The sequence below is a fragment of the Haematobia irritans genome, chromosome 4 (assembly GCF_050003625.1).
Source record: "Haematobia irritans isolate KBUSLIRL chromosome 4, ASM5000362v1, whole genome shotgun sequence".
Lineage (NCBI taxonomy): Eukaryota > Metazoa > Arthropoda > Insecta > Diptera > Muscidae > Haematobia > Haematobia irritans.
In genome coordinates this window covers 225,288,928-225,315,543 of record NC_134400.1, presented here as the reverse complement: position 1 = coordinate 225,315,543, position 26,616 = coordinate 225,288,928, and the positions used below count along the sequence as shown (strand labels likewise).

At 31.1% G+C, this 26,616-nt stretch overlaps 1 protein-coding gene and 1 long non-coding RNA gene across 2 annotated transcripts; one reads left to right on the top strand and one right to left on the bottom strand.

Moving 5' to 3' along the window:
• Window positions 1-535: 535 nt before the first annotated feature.
• On the top strand, window positions 536-25,874 carry LOC142236014 (uncharacterized). Its single transcript, XM_075307265.1, has 9 exons — window positions 536-795; window positions 850-893; window positions 3,521-3,707; window positions 19,129-19,302; window positions 19,378-19,658; window positions 24,495-24,501; window positions 24,866-25,228; window positions 25,293-25,466; window positions 25,527-25,874. The coding sequence occupies exons 1-9, from the start codon at window positions 703-705 to the stop codon at window positions 25,809-25,811; spliced, it is 1,608 nt and encodes a 535-aa protein (XP_075163380.1). The 5' UTR covers window positions 536-702; the 3' UTR covers window positions 25,812-25,874.
• Window positions 15,657-16,442, bottom strand: LOC142234360 (uncharacterized). Its single transcript, XR_012721611.1, has 3 exons — window positions 16,366-16,442; window positions 16,129-16,193; window positions 15,657-15,725 (listed from the first exon to the last, which is right to left on the bottom strand). It is a non-coding gene; the product is annotated as an uncharacterized LOC142234360 (long non-coding RNA).
• Window positions 25,875-26,616: the final 742 nt, after the last annotated feature.

Genomic DNA, 26,616 nt, shown 5'->3' with positions numbered 1-26,616 from the left:
TTTAGAAAAATATGAACTATTTCCAATTTAACAAAATTGTGTACTTCATTAGTATAAACACTTTTTTCATGTTAATATGCAAAACCTAATAAATGTAATGAACATTTTCTCACATATGACAAAATTTCTCAAAAACCAACTAATTTTCATGAACTAAAATAAAGTAAATTTGGCAAAAGAAATTTTCGCTGACTTTTTTCTGAGGGTATATGTTTTTATCAGAATATGTTTGGGAATATATATTAAATATGCGATTTTTTTTTGAGAGTGTAGTCAACGTTTAAATTCTAAAAAAGATACAACAAATATGTGAATTTGTTACAAAGCTTCCGATATAAAAGAAAAAAAAAAAACATAACCATATTGGAAGTTATTACATTGCCAAACCACAAATCAAACCGGTATTCATTTACTAGCCACAAATGATAGCAAATTTTGTAAATAATCTTGCAATAGGCAAAAATACTAACGCAGAAAACAAAATGGAAAAGAATAGGGCCACTAAACCACCTAACAAAAGCTCTGAATATTAACGAATACCATTGGCAAAGATTTGCTATAGTGCATTTGCTTCTGAATCGCACTAGACACCGGATCACGTTTTATAGGTTTCGGTCAATATCAACAACGAAACCACGAATCACTAAAAACGTCGTGTTGTAATTTTATAACGTGATTTTGACTTATATATATCCCCCATTTATGGATTTGAAAGGTAAAACTGTTGTCTACATTGGTGGCTTCGGAGGAATAGGACAAAAGTGTCTTCGGGCATTTCTACGAAAAGAAATTAAGGTATAAATAAAAAATTAATTCTCAATTTACGATAGATTATTATTTTTCCTTCAGCATCTGGTAGTTTGCGATCTCCACATTAACGAAATTGTTCTGAACAAGGCCGTAGCCAGGATTTTAATTCGGGGGGGGTTCAACTTAAAAAAAAATATTCATATAATCTCATGTGTAGAAAATTTTATTTATGCATAGGTATGTATACAATATTTATACCCTGCGCCACACTGTGGAACAGGGTATTATAAGTTAGTGCATATGTTTGTAACACCCAGAAGGAGACGAGATAGACACATGGTGTCTTTGGCAATAATGCTCAGAGTGGGTCCCTGAGTCGATATAACCATGTCCGTCTGTCCGTCCGTCTGTCTGTGAACACATTTTTGTGATCAAAGTCTAGGTCGCAATTTAAGTTCAATCGCCTTCAAATTTGGCACATGTTCCTAATTTGGGTCAGAATAGATCCCTATTGATTTTGGAAGAAATCGGTTCAGATTTAGATATAGCTCCCATATATATCTTTCGCCCGATATGCACTAATATGGACCCAGCAGCCAGAGTTTTATACCGATTTTCTTGAAATTTTGTACAAACATAACACTTAGTCGTATAGTCAAGTGTGATTGAAATCGGTTCAGATTTAGATATAGCTCCCATATATGTCTTTCGTCCGATATGGACTTATATCGCCCCAGAAGCCAGATTTTCGGCCGAAATTTGTTGAAATTTTGCTCTAGGAGTACAATTAGTAGTATAGTCAAGTGTGTAAAATTTGATTGAAATCGGTTCAGATTTAGATATAGCTCCCATATATATCTTTCGCCCGATATGGACTAATATGGTCCTAAATGCCAGAGTTTTGGTCCACTTTGGTTGAAATTTTGCACAGGGAGCAGAATTAGCATTGTAGCTATGCGTGCCAAATTTGATTGATATCGATTCAGATTTAGATATAGCTCCCATATATATCTTTCGTCCGATATGGACTAATATGGTCCTAGAAGCCAGAGTTTTTGCCCAATCTGTTTGAAATTTTGCACTAGGAGTAAAATTAGTAGTGCAGTTAAGTGTGCAAAATTGAATTGAAATCGGTTCATATTTAGATATAGCTCCCATATATATCTTTCGCCCGATATGGACTAATATGGTTCTAATAGCTAGAGTTTTGGCCCAATTTGGTTGAAATTTTGCACAGGGAGCAGAACTAGCATTGTAGCTATGCGTGCCAAATTTGATTGAAATCGGTTCAGATTTATATATAGCTCCCATATATAGTTTTCGCCCGATTTACACTCATATGACCACAGAGACCAATTTTATACTCTGATTTAGTTGCAATTTTGCATAGGGAGTAGAATTAGCATTGTAGGTATGCGTGCTCAATTTGGTTGAAATCGGATCAGATTTAGATATAGCTCTTTTATATATGTTTTTCTGATTTCGACAAAAAAGGTCAAAATACCAACATTTCCCTTGTAAAATCGCCACTGCTTAGTTGAAAAGTTGTAAAAATGACTGTAATTTTCCTAAAATTTTAATACATATATATCGAGCGATAAATCATAAATAAACTTTTGCGAAGTTTCCTTAAAATTGCTTCAGATTTAAATGCTTCCCGTATTTATACCCTGCGCCACACTATGGAACAGGGTATTATAAGTTAGTGCATATGTTTGTAACACCCAGAAGGAGACGAGATAGACACATGGTGTCTTTGGCAATAATGATCAGGGTGGGTCCCTGAGTCGATATAACCATGTCCGTCTGTTCGTCTGTCCGTCCGTTACCTTTTGTGTAGACATTTTTGAGTCGATCTCAGATTTATGGTACAATAGCTTTGACAAAATATTTTAATATTTTGAGAAAGTCTTTATCAACCTTATTTGCTAATGTCTTTTACAAATGTGGCAAAACAGACATGTTCATGTGGGAAGAAAATCTCGATTTTGTAAAAGACATAGTAAAAAACAGGATTTTATTGAACTTCAAGAGTATTTTAGTCGAAAAAAGAATGCGATTCTATATTATCGACTTTTTATTTCGGTAGAAAATGTTGTCAAATTTTTATTTCTATATGTGAAAATTTTATTTCAATTGAAAATTTTGTAAAAATTTTATTTCTATAGGAAATTTTTGCAAAATTGTATTTCTATAGAAAAAATTTTGCAAAATTTTTTTCTATAGAATTTTTTTGCAAAATTTTATTTCTATAGAAAATTTTTGCAAAATTTTATTTATATAGAAAATTTTGTCAAAATTTTATTTTCTTTAAAATTCAGTCTCTTGACAATAATCTTCCAGTGAAATTTTTGTTGAAATTTAGTAAAAAGTACCTTTCCGCTCAAAAAATACCTTTTCTGTACTTTCTTAAAAATTGTATTTTCCATCCCTGAGTAACTGGCAAAGTGACCAAAATTTTTAAAAGAATATGCACGTTTGGAAATATCTCTTTATTGCAAAAATGAAATTTGTGGTGCGAGAACAAAAACAATTTGTTTTTTTCGACCGTCTTTTGACGGGCTTTTCAACAAGTATTCTATGATTTGTACAAGTTTCATAGGTAAGCGTTTTTCAAAATAAAACCTCCAGCTTTTCTTCAACATCTTCGATAAGATTTTTTTATGCAGCTAAAAATACATATATATTTTTTTATATAAAAATATTCATTCATTTCGGGGGGGGTTTGATCCCCCTCATCCCCCCCCCTGAATACGGCCTTGGTTCTGAAGGATCTTGTGGAATCATTTCCCCAGATAACAATCTCTTATGTGGCTATAGACATTACAGAACGTGACTCGATCGAAGGCGCTATAAAGGAAGCAGCTTTAATTTTAAACAAACAAATCGACATTTTTGTCAATGGATGTGGGCTGATGAACGATCGATTTGTTGATCTCACAATTTGCATAAATTTGGTAAGTCTTCTAACAAATTTGTTGATTTTTGCTAACTGTCTACAGTCAAAGAACAAATATGATCATATAAACATGCTCAAGAGCATGTTAGTCAATTTTTCCATGGAATATTGTTTTCTCAGGAAAATTTTATTTGGTTGTGGATATTTTCGAAAAATATAATAATAATATTAAACCAAATGTTTTCTTGCAGTAAAAATAAGTTAAATTTACCATCTTTGTAGCGACAGTCTTTTTTTATCTGTGTACGTTTGTATGTATTCAAAGACTCAATTAATTTATCCAAAATGTTTGTGATTTATTTGAATCTTAGACCCCAAAAATATATTTATATACAAAGTATGTAATTTGACACGCCTAGCCGTTGGAATTTCCATCACACATTTTCGGCATTTCATAACAAATACACGTAAAGAAATATTCAGCTACCGGAATTGTCCCCAATTCGGTATATTGTAGTTTAGACCTGTAATTTTTTTATCCTTCTCCTTTTAGTCAATGTGGATTTTGTGTCTACAGTGAAAAAAATAGAATATATATATATATATATATATATATATATATAAAGGGTGATTTGTTAAGAGCTTGATAACTTTTTTTAAAAAAAAACGCATAAAATTTGCAAAATCTCATCGGTTCTTTATTTGAAACGTTAGATTGGTCCATGACATTTACTTTTTGAAGATAATTTCATTTAAATGTTGACCGCGGCTGCGTCTTAGGTGGTCCATTCGGAAAGTCCAATTTTGGGCAACTTTTTCGAGCATTTCGGCCGGAATAGCCCGAATTTCTTCGGAAATATTGTCTTCCAAAGCTGGAATAGTTGCTGGCTTATTTCTGTAGACTTTAGACTTGACGTAGCCCCACAAAAAATAGTCTAAAGGCGTCAAATCGCATGATCTTGGTGGCCAACTTACCGGTCCATTTCTTGAGATGAATTGTTCTCCGAAGTTTTCCCTCAAAATGGCCATAGAATCGCGAGCTGTGTGGCATGTAGCGCCATCTTGTTGAAACCACATGTCAACCAAGTTCAGTTCTTCCATTTTTGGCAACAAAAAGTTTGTTAGCATCGAACGATAGCGATCGCCATTCACCGTAACGTTGCGTCCAACAGCATCTTTGAAAAAATACGGTCCAATGATTCCACCAGCGTACAAACCACACCAAACAGTGCATTTTTCGGGATGCATGGGCAGTTCTTGAACGGCTTCTGGTTGCTCTTCACTCCAAATGCGGCAATTTTGCTTATTTACGTAGCCATTCAACCAGAAATGAGCCTCATCGCTGAACAAAATTTGTCGATAAACACATTTCGAACCGAACACTGATTTTGGTAATAAAATTCAATGATTTGCAAGCGTTGCTCGTTAGTAAGTCTATTCATGATGAAATGTCAAAGCATACTGAGCATCTTTCTCTTTGACACCATGTCTGAAATCCCACGTGATCTGTCAAATACTAATGCATGAAAATCCTAACCTCAAAAGAATCACCCTTTATATATATATATATATATATATATATATATATATATATATATATATATATATATATATATATATATATATATATATATATATATATATATATATATATATATATATATATATATATATATATATATATATATATATATATATATATATATATATATATATATATATATATATATATATATATATATATATATATATATATATATATATATATATATGTGTTTGGTAAGAAAACAATATTTTTACGACAAAAATGTTCCATGTTCCCTGTCAAAAATTGACCACAACAATGCCTGAAATGCAATAACATGAACGACGTACTATTACTCAGATTTGAATATATGTCAATAATGAAATATAATTACGCAATTCGGTAGACCAATGAATGTAGCTTTGATTAATTTAATTTAAATGATAATTATGTTTAATTTTATTTAGTTTATTTTAACTACGGCGTAGCTGACCAGAAGTTTTAACAATCATCACACAGCAGCCCATACTTACCGTTGTAAAATTTAAGTTTTCAGGTTTTATCATTAAAAGCTCTCAACACAAAATGCACAGAAACAAAAATAGCCCAGTTCCAAAGATTTTGTTTAAGATGCAATTCACATTAAAATTAGTTAGTTAGACGTTCTAGCTACTAGAACACAAATCATAAATCGTCATGTAATGGCAAAGTAAACTTATTCGAAAATCCATGAAGTCACCATTTTAAAGTCAAATCGCTTATCTCTAAGGACAATACGCCTTCAATGGAAAGTTGCACAGACAGAAATATCTCCAAAATATTTCCAATTAAAAGGTTGATTGAAGCTGAAAAATTTTTCAATTAAAAAACTAATTGATACAATTAACTTTTTAATCAAAATAGAAACATTAAGCCAATTATGTCAATGATTGAAAATTTTTAAATGTTTAATAAAAATGTATTGATACAATTAACATTTTAATCAAACTTGCAAGACAAAGTCAGTTAAACAATTATGGAATTTTTTTCTTCGTAATTAATAATTTATTTATTTTAACAATCAATTGCTTAATTTAACTAAAAATACTACGTCAGTTAAGAAAGTTTTCGAAAGTAGTTAGGTTCTTAATTAAAAAAAATAATTCAGTTTTGTAATCAATATCAATTATATTTTTAATACAATCAATTAAAAAATTAATTGAAATTTGCTATTGGAATCAATTAGTTTTTAATCTAGTATTTTTTGATGCCTAATTGAAACTATGATTGATACGATCATTTTTATGATTGAAGAATTGAATTAGAAAAATAAAGATTTCTGTATATGTTAGGTTACCCAGGAAAAAATTTCGGAAGTTCTTCTCAAGGCACAACTTTAAAAGAACTTCCAAAAATGTCCTCCAAAAGACGTTCTTTATTTCAACTGCACAGGAAGTTCATTTGAGTCAATTTTTTTATAACTCGCTTCTTCATATTTTTAATGGGATTTTTTTTGTTTCAAATAGGTTAAAAACAGATTAAGAATTAATAAAATGATACAAATTATTTAAATTTAGCCGAAGAAAATGTTAAATCCTTTCTAGAAAAATTGCGAATTTTTGAAAATATTTGATGTCAAACAAGCGGTATAATGCATTAAAAAATTTTAAAAATTATTTATTTGTCTAAATATCATAAAAATTTCTTAATTCACATCCAAAACACTGAATTCACCTCACACCTTAAGAAGTGATGCAAATCCAGTGCAGCGGCTGTTGATATGGTGAACATCCGTCCTATGACAAGCCCATGTTAAATTCATCACTTCTGCGTCAATTTGGCACCACTTCCGGATCCAAAAAGAAGATTTTTCACTACTTTTTTGACCACACTTTTTTGATGGGTAGGTATTGTGGCAGCCCGATATGTTAGGCTCACTTATGGTGTTTTTTTTTCTTGTAAAAAATGCGCACTGTTTTTGCATTTTGCCCGGAAAATTTACTTTTTTGATTCTTTTCTAAAAAAAAACAGGCAAAAGTGCGAATAGACTTCGAATTCTGTTGTCAAAATAATGACACGCATAGATGCAAATTGCGGGCATTTTTAACACTGCCGACAAACAAGAGTGCTGCGATTGCCCTGTTTGCTGCTTTGAATTCTTTTCTGCCCGCTGAAATGATAGCATGTTTTTACACGCTCACAAAAAATCGCTTCTGTAACATATACTCCCAAACATATTTTGCTTCAAGCATATACATTTTTGGGTATTGCCCAAACATTTATATGTTTGATCTCTTCCAATATATAATATGTTTGAAAGCATATTGGTCTAAACAATATATGTTTGGGTAGTCTAAGTTCCAAACATTTTGTATTTTTGCATCCAAATTCAATAATATTGTCTTCCAAAAAACAATATGTTATTATGTGAACATATAATATGTTTGGAAGCATTTTGCACCCAAAAATATTATATGCTTAAAAAAAATTCTCCCAAACAATATTGTGCTCAAAATTTTATTTATTTATTCATATATTTACAATCATAATGAATTATGAAAATAAACAGGTAATATAGGTGCTAACAACATAGGTTTTCGACCTGAATGCTCAAAATTTTGTTTCTGCCTAATTGTATATTCCCCCACATCTTTCTCACTTCCACGAGATTTTTTAGTTCTTAGCACCTTTTTCTGTAATACAAACATTGTAGAAGAAATTATTCAATTGTATGATTTTTTTATTTTAATTTTACCTTTTGCCGGACGGGGATTCGAACAGCGGACCACACAGTTTGTAAGGATCAAAGAAGTAGCTGATCAATTGCTCAAGGAAAAATAAAATGTTAATTTTGTAATAACAAGCAACAACCACCAACTTAATTCAATATCGCTCCCTGTTAAATAGCGCTCCAAGCTACTAAACACATATATGTTTATAGGCTATTTCTAAATTAATATATGTTTGCATCCAAGCATATTATATTTACAAACTTTTTATGTCCCAAACATAATATGTTCTAACATATTAACATATATGTCCCAAACATGTTATGCTAGTTTATGAACATTATATGCTTGCACTCAAAAATATTGTGTTTAAAAATTTGTGTTCCAAACATATAAGGTTTATAGCCAAACATATGAAAAACAGCCTTTTTCATCCGTGTAGGTTGCTGGCATTATTTTAATAATTCGCATTCTGTACAGATAAAATGAAGGCAAAGCGCGAAAATAGATCAACTTTTATTCAAGAAAAGTTCAAGAAAAAAGCGTCTTTAAAATAATGTTTTGAAAGAAGTCTTTTATTTTTGAATGTAAAAAATCATTGTATCAGAGAAATGCGTCTTCAATTCTAGAACACGGCACAACGACATTCGAGGTTTAAGGGCAAAAAATAGGGTAGTATTTATTTTATACACTGGTCCAAATAAGCACCCTTTGTTACATCTTCCAGTTATCTTATAGGATATTGAAATAACTTTTATTTGTAGACATGTATGCTTATATTTGTTTTCCTAAAATTACATGACTAGAGCGGTGTTATCCACAGTTCACTTATTGCATTGAATTACATGGATAAATCGAAAAGTGGCCGCGGTGGGATGATTGTGAATATATCGTCTGTAGCAGGTCTAGAGCCGAGTGGAATGTTCGCTGTATATTCTGCAGCTAAAGCCGGATTGATGGCTTTTACACGGGCCATGGCGGTAATGTTTGAATTGACACCTGGACTACATATTGAGTAATGATGATCTATTGTATTTTAGAATCCTCTTTATTACAAGTACACAGGGGTAAGTTTTGTCACTATATGTCCGGGATTCACCGATACAGCTCTGTTAGAAAGTATACGAGGCAAAGAAACCCTTACGGAATATGCAGCAAGCATGGCCGAACGATTTGCCCATGTGAAAAAGCAGAGTGCAACAACCTGTGCCGAGAATTTCGTAGAAGTTTTGGAAAAGGCAACAAACGGTTCCGTCTGGATGTTAGATATAGGAAAAGTAAAAGAGATGCAATTTGATGTTCTGTGGCGACCAGCGATGGAGATATAAATAGTGTACTGATTAAAAAAAATTACACTCCATTTCTAAACTTTGCCCCAGCATAAATAAATATGGAGAAATACAATTTAAGATTTTTTTATTAAGGTTGTCAAACAAACGCCGATATCACAAAGATAAGTAAATATTTTTCGACATGTTCATAAAATTTATTTATTTATTAATTTATTATCAATATGGGCTCATTTGTGTTAAATTTACAAATTGTATAATATTCTTAACTAATTTGTGGAAAGTTTTACATAGAAAAGTGGACTTTAATATTTTTGTCAGGGTTTCAAGCTTTTTTAACACACCGTATTCCTCCATATTGCCAAGGTCGAAGTTTCTCTCATTACTTCTCATCCCAAAGGTGATTTTGACCTTCTCTTAAGGATTTCGGTATTGATTCCGAACCGAAGATGCTGGTTCTATAAAAAAAATAAATATTTTTAGCTCCAAATCTAGGCCCTATAAATTTAAAAATTCTTCAATTCTAAATATTTATCAAATTTTGCGATATATCAAAAATCCAAACTATAACAAAGAAAAATACTTCTTTTCAATTTAAACAAGTATATACGGCCATAAGTTCGGCCAGGCCGAATCTTATGTACCCTCCACCATGGATTGCGTAGAAACTTCTACGAAAGACTGTCATCCACAAATTTCAACTCACATGGTTGTTAAATATCATATGTTACCACCACGTACCAAATTTCAACCAGATCGGATGAATTTTGCTTCTCCAAAAGGCACCGGAGGTCAAATCTGGGGATCGGTTTATATGGGAGCTATATATTATTATGGACTGATAGGAACCAATTCCTGCATGGTTGTTGGATACCCTATACTAACATCACGTACCAAATTTCAACCGAATGGGAAGAATTTTGCTCTTCCAAGGTGCTCCGGAGGTCAAATCTGGGGATCGGTTTATATGGGGCCTATATATAATTATGGACCGATATCGACCAATTTTTGCATGAGTGTTTGAGGCCATATATTAACATCACGTACCAAATTTCAACTGAATCAGATGAATTTTGGTCTTCTAAGAGGCTCCGGAAGTCAAATGTGGTGATCGGTTTATATGGGGGCTATATATAATTATGGACCGATAAGGACCAATTTTTGCACGGTTGTTAGAGACCATATACTAACACCATGTACCAAATTTCAGCCGGATCGATTGAAATTTGCTTCTCTTAGAGGCTCCGCAAGCCAAATCGGGGGATCGGTTTATATGGGAGCTATATATAATTATGGACCGATGTGAACCAATTTTTGCGTGGTTGTTAGAGACTATATACTAACACCATGTGCCAAATTTCAGCCGGATCGGATGAAATTTGCTTCTCTTAGAGGCTCCGCAAGCCAAATCGGGGGATCGGTTTATATGGGGGCTATATATAATTATGGACCGATATGGACCAATTTTTGCATGGTTGTTAGAGACCATATACTAACACCATGTACCAAATTTCAGCCGGATCGGATGAAAATTGTTTCTCTTAGAGGCTCTGCAAGCCAAATCGGGGGATCGGTTTATATGGGAGCTATATATAATTATGGACCGATGTGGACCAATTTTTGCGTGGTTGTTAGAGACCATATACTAACACCATGTGCCAAATTTCAGCCGGATCGGATGAAATTTGCTTCTCATAGAGGCTTCGCAAGCCAAATCGGGGGATCGGTTTATATATAATTATGGACCGATATGGACCAATTTTTGCATGGTTGTTAGAGACCATATACTAACACCATGTACCAAATTTCAGCCGGATCGGATGAGATTTGCTTCTCTTAGAGGCCTCGCAAGCCAAATTTGGGGGTCCGTTTATATGGGGGCTATACGTAAAAGTGGACCGATATGGCCCATTTGCAATACCATCCGACCTACATCAATAACAATTACTTGTGCCAAGTTTCAAGTCGATAGCTTGTTTCGTTCGGAAGTTAGCGTGATTTCAACAGACGGACGGACGCACATGCTCAGATCGACTCAGAATTTCACCACGACCCAGAATATATATACTTTATGGGGTCTTAGAGCAATATTTCGATGTGTTACAAACGGAATGACAAAGTTAATATACCCCCCATCCTATGGTGGGGGGTATAAAAAGAAAATGTTAAGCCAAAATAAATATTATTTGAAATGGTTAATAAATACAATTTCTTTAAATCGAAAATGGTTTAGTTTACACAGAAAAAAATATCACCAAAATATTTCCAATTAAAAAGTTAATTGAAGTTGAAATTTTTATCAATTAATAAATTAATTGATACAATTAACTTTTTAATCATGATAGAAACATTAAGTTAATTAAGTCAATGATTGAAAATTTTAAAATTTGTAATTAAAAAATTAATTGATACAATTAACTTTTTAATCTAATTCGGAAGACTAATTAAAAATGTATTTCAAACAATCATTTGTTAATCCAAATAAAAACTCTAAGCCAATTCAGAAAGTAATTAAAAATAGTTACCTTTTTTAATTAATAAATTAATTGAGTTTTGCAATCAACATCAATTAAATTTTTAATTGAATCAATTAAAAAATTAATTGAAATTTGCTGAAAAAATCAATTAATTTTTTAATCAAGAATTTTTTCTATGCCCAATTAAAACTGTGATTGATACTATCATTTTCGTGATTGAAGACATTTCAATTAAAAAATTAATTGGATCAATTAATTTGGTGATTGAATCAGAACAAAATTTTTTTGTGTGTAAGGACAAATTGCCTTACTTAAAATATCTTAACGAGGGACTTCAAACATTCGTGTCCTAAATTTAGAGAAACAAATTTTTAAATAAAATATTACTCCGAAAAAAAGTAAACTTTTTTATAGGAAGAATGAACTACCTCGCACGAAAATTGAACTAAATTTTACTACACATTTTGAGATTTCCACAAAGCGTAATTAAAACCGGGAAAATTTAATGCACTGTTGTACTTTTTGACTGCAGTTCACGAAATTACATCCTCCCATAGAAGAAAAAATTAACTAAAAGTAAAGAAGAAAATCATTGGCGCCAATCCATGACCATTTTAACCATACAGTAGTTCATTCTTACTATTTTTGGGAATCGTATGAAAATCTTCTTTTGCTTTAGTTCATATTGAACTTATGTGTACGGTCATTGAACTCTATACCCACGTTTAGTTCATAAAATTTTGAGACATACTTAAAAAAAGTAAAATTTCATTAAGCTGTGGAAAATTTCGAAAAAAAAATAATAAAATCTAATCACAAGCAAATAATTTTTTTCTATTAAAAATAAGTTAAATTTAGTGTTAGTTTAACTACGGAATTTTTTTCTGTGTATGAACTTTCTTTTAATTAAAATTAAAAAAATTAAATAAATTTAAATTAATTATATGAAAATTTTAAATAATTTTATCCTTATTATTGTGTTTTATGAATGTCCTCAAATTTAAGTTTCATAATCTTTCACATTAGGTCAATATTTTTTTGTAGTGTAGAGAAAGGAGAAATCGGAGAAACATTTGTTACTCCATTATGCCCTCTCTGGTTTACTAATTAGTACGCAATATAGACAAAGTAAATATATCTATTATTCCATAAACATATTGTGGCAAAAAAAGATTTCTGGAATTCAGGTAAGTAAACCAATAACAAACCCAAAACGTTACCCCTTATTAATCATATGTTAATATGCTAAAAAAGTGTACGAGTATAATAATAAAACCATAACACCACTATGGCAATCGGTAATGTCAATTTGAATATAAATGCATTTAATTGTTTATTGCATTATTTTGAATTTAAATACAGTCGAACACGTTGATAATGTACCCCGGTTATAATGAACAATGAACCAGGGTCCCAGGGATGTTTCTTAAATTGTCCATTAAAAACTCTTAGCACACTTTCATTAGAAATAACATGTTTATAAAAAAAATTCTTATTTGTGAATATTTTTATAATACTTGTTCAAAGTGATTAAAAATTTTACAAATTTTCTTTATTAAAAATTCCGTTCCATGCGCGTTCGTTATAACCGTGTTCGACCGTTCTTAGGAAGAATAAAGAAGAGTACGCATAACCCAGCAAAAAAATTGGAAGTTGTTCCACAAACATTACTTTTTAAGCTAATACTAATAAATTTTTCCTTCGTCCGTAGAAGATATTTTAGAAACACGATTTGGCGATTTTATATGAAAAATTAAATTTTGGACAGTTACAAGTCGCAAAAAAGAATATCTCTATATAACATAAATTTGGTTGATTTTTGGTCTTCCAGAAAATCTTCACTTGAGAGATATACATGTTACGAAAATCCTCATCCGCATTTTAAGAACTAGGAATTTTTGCGACAATATTTTTGTTCAAACAAAGGTCCATGTTTTTCCGAAAATCGTTCCTATGAAAACGCTAAATTCCAAATTTCAAGAAAATTAAATAAAATAAGAAACACTGGGATATCAGTCTATGGCAAAACATTTAGCTACTCAACCGCCTTGAACAGATTTTTATATCTTCCATCTCCGAATCAAACCTAGGCAAAAACCTAATCACCGGAATTTTGAACACGATTGATCTTTGATGGAACCCTCCGGAGTAACTGGAACATGCATGCAGATAAGGTATATTATCTCCCAAACATGTTTCAAGATCAAAATGTTATTGTTGGTTGCGACAAACATGTTCCATGTTCACCGACCAAAAATAACATTTTGCTCCTAAAACATGTTTGGAGTGATCATATTCTTTCTCTTGGTGTACAAAACGTGCCTTGGTATGGAAATACAGACAGATTGCGACGCCAAATAATCTTAGAAGTATATCAGAATCAAAAATGTATATGCATTTTAATGGACGTTGTTTCGATGCTTTAATTATTCGAAGCTGTAGTATAATTGTAAGCGATGGACAAACAACAAATGAAAAGCGTTCATTTTTAAAGTTTGCCTAAATGTTGGAGGCCTGAAAGCAAAAAATCATCAGAAAAACATTTTTTGAGGGTTCTCGAAATAAAATCCTCCTTACGTTCTTGCGTTCTGTTATAGTACCGATATACTCAGGTTCAAAAAAATTTTCAAATGGTTCTTTTTTTAATCTTTTTATTCTAATGAACATCCAAAAACGGAGCACTTCCGTCCTATGACAATACCATGTAAAATTCATTAGAAATGATCCAAATTCACACTACTTCCGGATCACAAGTTGGAGATCTGAACTACTTGGAAGCTCTTTTGTTTTGCTGGGTAAAATACTCTACCAATTTGGGATGTTCGGTACGCCAACAATAATCAAAAAAGGTAGTTAACATCCTTCAAATAATAAGATTTATATTAGCAAAATAATTCGGACAAACATTCGAATTCTATGTTAAATGGAAACAGCTTGATCGGTAAATAACGACATTTTCAAACCCTACGTATAAGAACCAGAGATATGCACAGAAATAGAATTTGAAGTGATGACAACTTTATATTAAAAGCTCTCATTAACAAACAATCTTGAAGGTAACTTAGTTCAAAATTGGTAGGAATTACTATTACATGGACATCTTGGCCACTTTTGCTAGGACATGTCCTATTGGCATTTGTCTGCACACTGAAAAAACAGTGAACCCTTTTCCATTGCAAAATGAACTAAACTGTAGTAATATTGACCATGATTTAGCCCTTAAGATTTTTTTCAACTTTTCTAGTTTATAATTCTCTTAAATTTTAGTTCATCTATAACATTGTATTTTAGTTCATTTTTACAACGCCATAAGATTTATATACCACTACCAAGTTAACAAGTCAGTATTATTTTGGTTTACTTGCTTATTTTTTGGGAAACCCGATAATAAAAATTGGTTAACAGTCTCTTTAAAATGTCGACGACTAAACTATTTTTAAATCAATCATTCCACAGTACAGAGAAATTAAATAATTAAAGGAACAACAAACCGTTTTACTATTATGAAAATTTTCATATATTAAAATTAAACTTTCTTTAAGCAAAAGAACTTTATTATAAAAACTTATGATGAAAGTTCTTAATACAATGATTTTTTGTGAATAAAAATTATGACCACGTGGAACAGAGAGTAGTTCATTTGAACCCGCTGTTTGGACATTTTGACTTATCCTTTTTTTATTCATCGTAGGTAGTTTTTTCACATATCTTGCTGGAAAAAATGGAAACAAAAATGGAAATTGTTAAAAATTAACATCATGTAATGAAATATAATTTTCAATTCTTCATTTTAGCTTGTAACTTACCATATTTGGGGCATTTTATCAAATGGTGTAAAGAATTCAATTTTTCTTTGGAAAACGTATCTCATAAAATGTGTACCTGAAACAATTAGAAAAATAATGAAGTATTCTATATAAACTCATAAAACTGTCTTGTTATCGATGTGAAGGATATAATAAAATAAATATTCTAGTTGAAAGAAAGCCAAAGTTTTAATATAAAACTTACCAATTCTCTATTAAATTGTACGCTGAGGGGAAATATAAAAAGTTGTCCAAATTTATTTGGGTTACTCTGAAATTAAATATTAAATAAAATTAATAAATAAGTTTTCAAAAAATCTAATGAAAAAAATAATAATAGGCATTAAAAACCAAATATTCTTGATAACCCTAGACAGTCATCATTCGTCAAAATGACGACACGTAATTTAATTTTCGATTTAAAATGTATTTTAGTCTATTGGGAAATGGTGAATTTAAGTTATACTAATTCGACCGTTTTATGAATTTTTGTTTTATACTACTTAAAACCAAATTGAATAAGAAAATAAACACAAGTTTGGTTCACTTTTTCGCTCACGATGAAAATTTTAGCGTCTTGAAATGAGCCGTAGTCAAAATGACAAAGTCTGACGTTAATGTACAAAAAATAAGGATGACTGTCCAGGGCTAAAAGAAAGTTAAAGAATCCTTACCAATTCACTATTAAATTACAGGCAAAGGAGTACTAACAATTTGTCCAAATGTTTAAGGGGTTATTCTGAAATTAGATAATTGTTTTTACATTAAAAATATTACATTGGTTTCCAAAAAAATTTGATTAAAGAAATACTAAAATAAGGCATTAAAAACCTGTAATTTTGATGATAAAAAGGTCACAAAAACGTAAATATTCTAGTTAAAATAAAGCCAATTTTTAAAAGAAAACTTACCAATTCTCTATTTTTTATTTGTTCGAATCCATCTGGAGTTGCTCTGAAATTAAATATTGTTTTTACAACAAAGAAAAGCATTAAACTGGTTTCCAAAAAAATTAATTAACAAATAATAATATACATAAAAAATATTTTTAAAAGAAAGTCATATTAAAAAAATACTTACCAATTTATGAATAAAATATACGGTGAGATATAACAAAAATTTTCCAAATTCATCTGGAATTGAATATTAATTTTTTACATAGAATAATAAAAATTTCAATACACTTTCAATTTCAACATATTTTCCTAAATATTCGTAATAACTTTTTTCTAAACTACCGATAAAATATTAATAACTTTCATTTAAAAGGTTTAATAAACAAACACCAATATATGTCTCAAAAATCCAAAATATTCCATGCCTTTATACTCCCTTGTTACATACCTACTTAAAAGATGCAACAGTCCACGCCAACGCCAACTATACAACTGAAGCATGTCAAACAAAACCAAGCAAAGCCAAAACATTCCTACAACAACAAAAACACATGTGCCTTTATTGAAAACAACACCTTATCCAGCCAAATAAACCATCCCCGAATAACAAACACACACACACAAACCACGAAATGCACAAAAATAACAAACAACCCCACGCTCATGTATACACAACAAAACTCAAGTAACATCATCTTTACATTAATCACATTCCACTATGCCGACAAAGATCTCTGTACTATGCATTAGTTCATCGCATCTGCTAACAATTTACTCTAAGAATAATATTCGTAAAGGCACACCAGTTTACGATCAATGAAACGTTTAACTTAAAATTTGCAAAATTTTCAAGAAATGTTATCTACCATTTTTGACGAAAATGTCTATAAATTTAATTACATGTGAACTAAAAATATTTCATTGGGTAATTTTTTACCAACAATTATTAACTATCGGAATTGTCAGTAAGAAATTGCTATTCACTTTCAAGTTCATTTTTCGTAAAAAAATATTTTCTCATACAAAAAAATCTTATAGTAAATTGCACTTATTATTTAGAAATTACTTTACATTTCACAAGTAGTTTTATAGCATGACAAACGAATTTTTAACTACCAGTTAAGAATTTTTTTAAGGAAATTTCCATCGTATTTTGTAGGCCATGAACTAAACGATTGCTACTTAGAATTTGTTAAATTTCCTTTCGAGTAGTTAATTTTCGTTGAAGATACGAAAAATGAACTAAAATTCTGGAAAATTCTTGTAATAAATTATTGTAAAAATCTTCTTAAATTTACGAGACACTTTTTTTTCTGTGCAGTATTGCTAGCTAATCCTAAGCGTAGACGAAGTGGGCGCAAATAAAATGGTTTCCGAGAAATAATCAGGAAAACTATTTTGTGGGAAATACGAAACTAGTAAATCTTTATGCTTCATTTGTGTATAATTTTTTTAGTTCATTTAACTAACATAGCATGCACAAAAAGACAAGGAAACTTTCTCATATTGTAGAAACTTTAACTAAAACCTAATGGTTTCCTTGAACTAAAATAGAGTTAAATTGGCTTTAGTGCCTTGAAGGGTTCATTATTTTTGAGTGTATTTAATCAATGCTTGTATCACAAGCGGATTGAAAGTTTAAGCACACCCATCATTCTATTGTAGAGGATCTAAAAACACTGATTGCAGCGACAAATCGAATAATTCAATAACTCAATTTTATGAAATGTTTGCAGGTATAAATATAAACAACCCAAATACAACCGCCCACAAACTAGTCAGTTTATTCTAGCTTCAGTTGCGATCTTTAAAACACTTAACATGGAATTGCAAGGGAAAAATGTCATTCTTGTGGGAGGATACGGAGGAATTGGAGAAAAATGTGTTGAGGCCTTTCTAAAAAAGTCGGTGAAGAGCATAATAATCTTCGATATAAAATCGAATAAAGAATATTTAAAATATCTTCAAAATACCTATGCCAAGTCCTATGTGGACTACATTCACATGGATTTGACAAAAGGCGAAAGTATCCAGAAAGCCTATCTGGAGGCAAAAGAAAAAATTGGATCTTTTGATGTTATGGTAAATGCATCGGGTATATTGAATGAGAATAATATCGATCAATTGATGCAGATTAATTTGGTGAGTGTCGATTAAACCTAGCTCTACACATACATTAAGTCTAAATTCATTTAATCATGGACACTTTGATATGAAGAGGTTCCATTCACTAAACTAAACATAGAATCAGACAAAAGTTCATCACTTGTGGTACCAATCAGTTTAACTACACAAAAAAAGTAAACTGTTTTATAGGCAGAATATGCTAAATTGTATGTACTTCATATCTTGAGATTTCCACAAAGCTTTGTTAAAATCAGGAAAATTTAATGCCCTCTTGTACTTTTTGCATTTCACGAAATTACACCCTCTTAAAGAAGAACAAATGAACTAAAAGTAAATAGTTAAATTTAAATTGATTTTTTGAGTCCTCAGAGAATAAAATCGAGGGATAAATACCAATGCAGGGACTATCTTATAACGAAATAAATTCGCTGAATCAAACTGATAGGCATATTGAGACAACAGGTACCAAGTCCTCATGAAGTCTAATCGGTTCGCATATGCACTACAGCTATACAGGAATATCGCTAGACTATCTTCGATGTCCATAAATAATATCCGCCCAACAATCGAGCCCAATTCATTCTAATCATGTTCAAATCAATTTCTCTGCCTGTTACACATAGTTATAGCTCCTTTACTTTCTTATTTCAGATTGGTCTCATTCATAGTTCTCTCACGGCCTTGGATTATATGAGTAAAAGCAAAGGTGGCAACGGCGGCTCAATTATTAATATTTCTTCTATTGCTGGTTTAGATCCATCAGAATATTTCTGCATTTATTCAGCTTCGAAATCTGGAGTAATCAGTTTCACCCAATCAATGGCGGTAAGATTTCAATGCAGATCTTAATATCACGATGTCTCCTTATAGACAACATATTTATGTCCTTTCCTTTAACAGCGCCCTCTATATTTTGACAAGACAGGTATTAACTTTATAACAATTTGCCCTGGAGGAACTTTGACAACCATAATACAGCAGGCAGATACATGTTATTCAAATCAGTATTTTGATGGACTTGTCGATGTTTTGAATGGGATGGACAAACAAACACCTGAGGTTTTTGCTAAAAACTTAATGGAAATTGTGGAAACAGCTGACAATGGTACTGTCTGGGTATTAAACAATGGAACCATTGAGGAGGTTCACATGCCTAAAGTATGGGGGCAAATTAATTTGGAGTGAAGTACTCGCACTTTCCATTTTCATTACAAGTGGATTATTTCGGATTAAGTGTTTACACCAAATAAAAAGATTTCAAAGAATAACATGTAAATATATTTGATACAATTCAATTTCGATCTTAAACATATTATGACACATAGATAGAACATAGATCAATTTCATATTCAATATATAAATGGACTTGGAAGTTTGAAACGTCTCACAGTGATATGAAATCCACTACACAGAAAAAAATATCACCAAAATATTTCCAATTAAAAAGTTAATTGAAGTTGAAAATGTTTTCAATTAATAAATTAATTGATACAATTAACTTTTTAATCATGATAGAAACATTAAGTTAATTAAGCCAGTGATTGAAAATTTTAAAATTTTTAATTAAAAAATTAATTGATACAATTAACTTTTTAATCAAATTCGGAAGACTTATTCAGTTAAAAAAAGTGCTGATTTTTTAAATTTTTAATTAAAAATGTATTTCAAACAATGATTTGTTAATCCAAATAAAAACTCTAAGTCAATTCAGAAAGTAATTAAAAATAGTTACCTTTTTTAATTAATAAATTAATTGAGTTTTGCAATCAACATCAATTAAATTTTTAATTGAATCAATTAAAAAATTAATTGAAATTTGCTGAAAAAATCAATTAATTCTTTAATCAAGAATTTTTTCTATGCCCAATTAAAACTGTGATTGATACTATCATTTTCGTGATTGAAGACATTTCAATTAAAAAATTAATTGGATCAATTAATTTGGTGATTGAATCAGAAAATTTTTTTTTTGTGTGTACAAACTGGAAAAGATCTTCAGTTTGTGAAAGGGTAAGGAAAATTATTTAAATAAAATTTCTGCTACGAGGAAACTTCTTAGCCTATCAATGAAAGATAATAGTTAGTTTTTCAAAAATATTTTTATTAAAATAGTTTTCCTCAAGGTCTTCAAAATAGCATCTTCATTTGAGGTAACATAAAATGCTTGCCAGCAAGGAATTTTTTTAGATTTGGGAACAAGTAAAAGTCACTGGGAGCTAAATCAGGAGAATAAGGTGGGTGGTCAAGCAACTCGTACATTAATTCGTTGATTTTAGCCATTGTTAAAACACTCTTGTGCGCTGGTGCGTTGTCTTGATGATACCTTTTTTTTTGTGTTGTAAGCCAGGACGTTTTTCTCGAATTTGTACATTTAATTGATCCAAAAGGTTGCAATAGTACTTTGAATTTATTTTTTTACCCTTTTGCAGATAGTCAATCAATAAAATACCTTTGAAGTCCCAAAAACCGTTGTCATAACCTTACCAGCCGATTGAATTGTTTTTGCCTTCTTTGGGGCACTTCCTCCAGCTTCAGTTCATTGTTTGGATTGTTCTTTTGTCTCTGGAGTATAGTGGTGGATCCATGTCTCATCAACAGTTATAAAACGACGCTTAAAATCAATTTTATTTCGCTTAAAACAAATGCGGCTGTTAACAAATGCGGCATCCATCTTGCAGAAAGCTTTTTCATCTGTAGTTCTTTATGAAAAATTAAATGAACTCGATCATTTGAGATGCCCATGATATTAGCAATTTCACGCACTTTTATTCGTCGATCATTTAATACCATATCATGCACTTTGGCTACAATTTCTGTTGTTGTTGCTGTTTTTGGACGTCTACTACGTGATTCATCTTCAATGCTTGTACGACGACGTTTAAATTCAGCAACCCAATTTTTTACTGTTGCATATGAAGGAGCACTTTCACCTAACACATTCACCATATCATTATGAATTTCTTGTCCCGATAAACCTTTTTTATGTAAATATTTAATGACAGCACGCACTTCTAATTTTTCCATTGTAAAAAAATTGCGGATGCGTCTTTTTTGAACACCTGTTTCTATATGAAGGAGTTGCCAGATCGAAACAAAATTTAACATGTGTTCTTAACAGAGATATAAGTTTCCAAAACACTTAACTTTTTTCTGTTTTGTGCTAGGCTAAGAAGTTTCCGAACTGCCCTCGTAGATGTGCAGCAGGATATTATAACGACAATAGGGCGTTTTAACGTTAATCAATTGTAATAAATTATCGATAAATGAAAAATTATGTTATATAGCAAATCAACAGTTGACAAAAAATTTGTGGATTTTTGTCAACATGTTTACCATTTGAGATTCAAAGGGCAATATAAAGATTGTGGGTATTTAATCCTACCAATACAGAATAATATATACACTGAAAAAACAGTGAACCCACTAGGGAGAAAACTTTTGGTAAAGTTTACACCCAGAAAAAAGGGGCTCTAATGCCAACTGAACTTTATTTTAGTTCATGAAGATTAGTTGATTTTAGTTAAATATTGCACAATATGAGTGAATGTTCCTTATTTGAATAATTTTTTGCTAACTTTAATGAAGTGAACTAAAAATAAGAAAAAAAGTTGTATACAAATATAGTGCACAATTTTACTAAAAAATAAAATAGTTCATATTTTCCTAAAATGGCAGAAGTTTGCTTAAATTGAGTTCATAAGTCTCTCAAATGAGTAAATTTTACTAAAATTGACATTTAAAGACATTTTAACAATTTTTAAATCCAATTTTTTCTTCCAACATATGAAATTTTCTTAAATAACAGAAAAAAATTAATTATTTTTAAAAAATTTTCTTCAATTTGACAAAAAGTATTAACTTATTTGTAACATGTTGCAATTAGAAAACTATTTTAGTTAAATTTTTCTAAAATAAACCTACATTTTCTTCCATGGTGGGGTCACTTTTTTTGGGTGTAGAAAATTTTGAATATTTTTCGAAAATTTTAACTACACAGTATTACAAACGATGACATCAAGCCGATATCATAAATATAAGTAAGTATTTTTCGACAAATTCAAGAAAATTTATTAGACATCAATAATTTTTTTCACTTGGTAAAGAAAACTTTGTAGTTTGAAGGAAAAAATTGGACTTCAAAATTGTAAGAATGTCTTTAGTGACATAAGAAGTTCATGATGGACGCATTTATAGTAAAATTTACAAATTTATAAAAAAAACAAAACGAATGAAGTAAGAGGAAGCACGCTCAAAATAAACCCAGCCAACTCAAATCGGTGATTTGACAGTGGCAAAGGAAAAGAGAGATGTTTGTACAAAGATTTATTTCGGCAAAAGCCGACCTTTTGTCGGAAGGTTCAAGTGTGGTTTGCTTTGGGTTTGGTGAACCGCCCGAATTTATTCTGATAATTTGTTGATAGCTTTGCTGCAAGTGGAGGATGCTGATGAGGAATGTGGTAATTCCGAAACGTGCATCCATCCAACCATCTTGCAGTCTATAGGGCTTTGCCCAAATAAATTTGACAAACATTCTCTTTCTAACATATGTTGGTTAAGCTACACTTGTTGTTCAGTCAATGCATGGTTTTAAGCTGAATCAAAAGCAACAATAATGATTGAAGAATAAACCAACAATAAAAAAAAACGAATTTAAAGAAATAATAATAGAAATAACTATTGCTTCTACATTGTTTGCATTGCAGAAAAAAGTGCGTACGTACACAAAAAATTATTAAAGTCATGGAAACTTTCTTAAAACGTAATAATTCCATGAACTAAAATAGAATTAAATCGGCTTCAGTGAAATATAGTTCACTTTTTTGAGTGCCTATTCTACGGAATGGAGCATTTTGACTAGAAACGAATACAGTATATGTACAGTTCCGAGACGGCTCAGACTGGATTTGATTTGCTCCCAGAACAGTATAAATTGAAATAAAATAAAACAGAAAAAATCAGGTTTTCAGTTTAAATTGTCCAATCGGAATTTATTCTGAACAGCAGCTTCTTACCAGTAGAGGGATTTCAACATAAGTGAATGTAATTTTTACAACAATGGCAGACATAATGATTTAGTACAATGTAAATTCATTTAGAGAAGGACAAATAATTATTAACGAATAGATTGAGTGAAAGCTTTTCCTATGTAATAGGGAAAGCATTAAAGTGGCCATATTTTGACAAAAGAGTTTAAATTGTATCTAAAACGTTTTTATAAATATAAGGTAATTCAGTTCCACACATTTTTGTCCAATACCACCGAATCCTCCAACATATATTACATTTTTCCCTACCTAGTCCATTGTTATTAAATTATTGTTGAAGAAGATTTGATGCTCGTCTATCTATCTTACATGTGATTGTGAGGTATTTTATGAAATTGAATCGAATTCGTGAATCTTTTGTTAGCTAGCAGTTATGGAAATTAAAACTGGACAGGGTCTAGTTTTAATATTTCTTTTAATTTAGAATCAATATTATTGTTTTCAATTAATTGCTGATTTAATTTTTGTTATACCTGGAGATGAGCACATGACACAAACTCTTTCGTGATTCATGCGTGAATCTTGTATCATTTAATTAGGATATATCGGGAATGCATGTACAAACATGTAACACCCTGGATTAATTCTTTTGCGGTATCCACTGGGGAGTTGAGTTTTGGAAAATAATTTTGATTTACAATTGCTTTCTTTTAGTACCGGATAAACAACCTGTGACATTATAAAAAACCAGAACTTGTATGTAATACGGTTGAACTACAATCACAAAAAAGCAAAAATTAAACCCATATCTCCCTAAGCTGTTGCGATAACTTTACTTTTTTTTAACTACTATTCTCTTTTTTAATAAAACTTATGAGATTTGTATGGGTGATTTTTGTCAGGGATTTTAATTTAAATTGATTTTATATTCGATTTTTTGGGGACGAAAGCGTAAATAACAATTGTAAAAAAGAGTAAAGTTATCGCAACAGCTAAGGGATAAGGGTTTAATTTTTGCTTTTTTTATTGTAGTTCAACCGTATTATATACTAAAAGAAAGTAAGTGTAAATCAAATCTATTTTCCAAAACACAACTCCCCAGTAGATACCGCAAAAGAATTAATCCAGGGTGACACATGCGTATACATGCATTCCCGATATATCCTAATTAAATGATACAAGATTCACGCATGAATCACGAAAGAGGTTGTGTCACGTGCTCATCTCCAGGTATAACAAAAATTAAATCAGCAATTAATTGAAAACAATAATATTGATTCTAAATTAAAAGAAATATTAAAACTAGACCCTGTCCAGTTTTAATTTCCATAACTGCTAGCTAACAAAAGATTCACGAATTCGATTCAATTTCATAAAATACCTCACAATCAAATTTAAGATAGATAGACGAGCATCAAATCTTCTTCAACAATAAGTTAATAACAATGGACTTGGTAGGGAAAAATGTAATATATGTTGGAGGATTTGGTGGTATTGGACAAAAATGTGTAGAAGCTTTTCTTGAAAAATCGGTTAAAAGTATTTTCATCCTGGACTTAGTTTCAAATGATGAATATTTGAAACATTTACAAGAGACCTATAAAAATTCTTGTATCGAATATCATTTTGTGGATTTGACAAAACGCCAAACTATCGAGATAGCGTTCGAGAAGATAAAGAATAAATTGGGTTCATTCGATATTGTTGTGAATGGTGCAGGTATTGGCGATGAGGAAAACATCGATATATTGATACATCTCAATTTGGTAAGGTTGGAGAATCGCAGTTGGAAACATTTAATTGTCGTTTTGTTTTCTCCCTATTATAAAGACTGGTCTTATCCACAGCTCTCTTATTGCCATGGAACACATGAGCAAAGCTAATGGAGGTTTTGGAGGTTGCATTGTAAACATATCGTCAACTTTAGGTCTGGATGGTTCGGAATTCTATTCTATTTATTCATCTTCCAAATGTGGTGTCACAGCCTTTACCAGATCAATGGCGGTAAGGGAAAACTTCCACGGTGATTGTAGCATGAAATATGAATGATCTTTCGTCCAACAGAATTCCATATATTTTGATAAAACTGGTGTCAGCTTTATAACAATTTGTCCGGGGGCTACAGAGACGGAAATGTTGAGAACAACACCTTCAAAATGTTTTTCAAGCAAATATTTCCACACGGCAGATTTGATAGCCTCCATTAAAACACAAACTGCTGCCATATTCGCTAAAAACTTTATAGAAGTCGTGGAAACGGCATCTAATGGAACAACTTGGGCTTTGGACAATAGTGCCGTGCACAAAATTAATTTTCCTCAAATTTATCGACCATTGATGGATTGTTGAAGAAGGTAAAAATAAAATTGTACAATGTGATTGAAAATAAACGTGTTGTGAATAAACATTCAAGACCAGCGTTGAAGAATTTTTAACGATATTGTAGAAACTTGTGTTTATCCTGATTTCTGAAGATTCCCATTTGATAAACTCAGACCTATTTCGGGTTTACCGATTATAAATAAGCTGTTTGAGAGGTTAATATGTGCAAATCTCTCAGCTTTTCCTAATCACTCGCGTTCCTTATAATATTACAAATTTAGTATTCGAAGGGGTTGTGGAACAGAGGAGGCTGTTGGAAATTTTAAAAATTCTATATATAGTGCACTCGCAGTAACGTGAGCTAATTAAAACCAAGAGAGTTCACGTTAGCGAAAATGTTCACGTTAGCGATCTTCAGCTAATTTCAGCACAAAACATAGCCATATTCGGGAGTTTTACACGTTCTAGCATGATAGTCTTTTATTTTTATTATTACACCGACAAAAAGTGAACTGTTTTATAGCAAGAATGAACTATCTCGCACGAAAATTTAATTAAATTTTTTTCACATTTTGAGATTTCCACAAAGCGTTGTTGAAACCAGGAAATTTAAAGGTCCTGTTGTACTTTTTAACTACAGTTCACGAAATTACATCATTTCATAGAAGAAAAAATTAACCAAAAGTAAAGGAGAAAATCATTGGCGCCAAATCATGACCATTTTAACCATACAGTAGTTCATTCTAACTATTTTTGGGAATCGTACAAAAATCTTCTTTTGCTTTAGTTCATATTGAACTTATGTGTACCGTCATTGAACTTTATATTCACG

Excerpts from the sequence above, each read along its gene's own strand:
- LOC142236014 (XM_075307265.1), top strand. The coding sequence starts at position 703 with ATGGATTTGAAAGGTAAAACTGTTGTCTACATTGGTGGCTTCGGAGGA. Across the intron at positions 894-3,520 it reads ATTAACGAAATTGTTCTGAA|GGATCTTGTGGAATCATTTC; the intron begins CAAGGCCGTAGC and ends CTTGGTTCTGAA. Across the intron at positions 25,229-25,292 it reads TATTGATACATCTCAATTTG|ACTGGTCTTATCCACAGCTC; the intron begins GTAAGGTTGGAG and ends CCTATTATAAAG.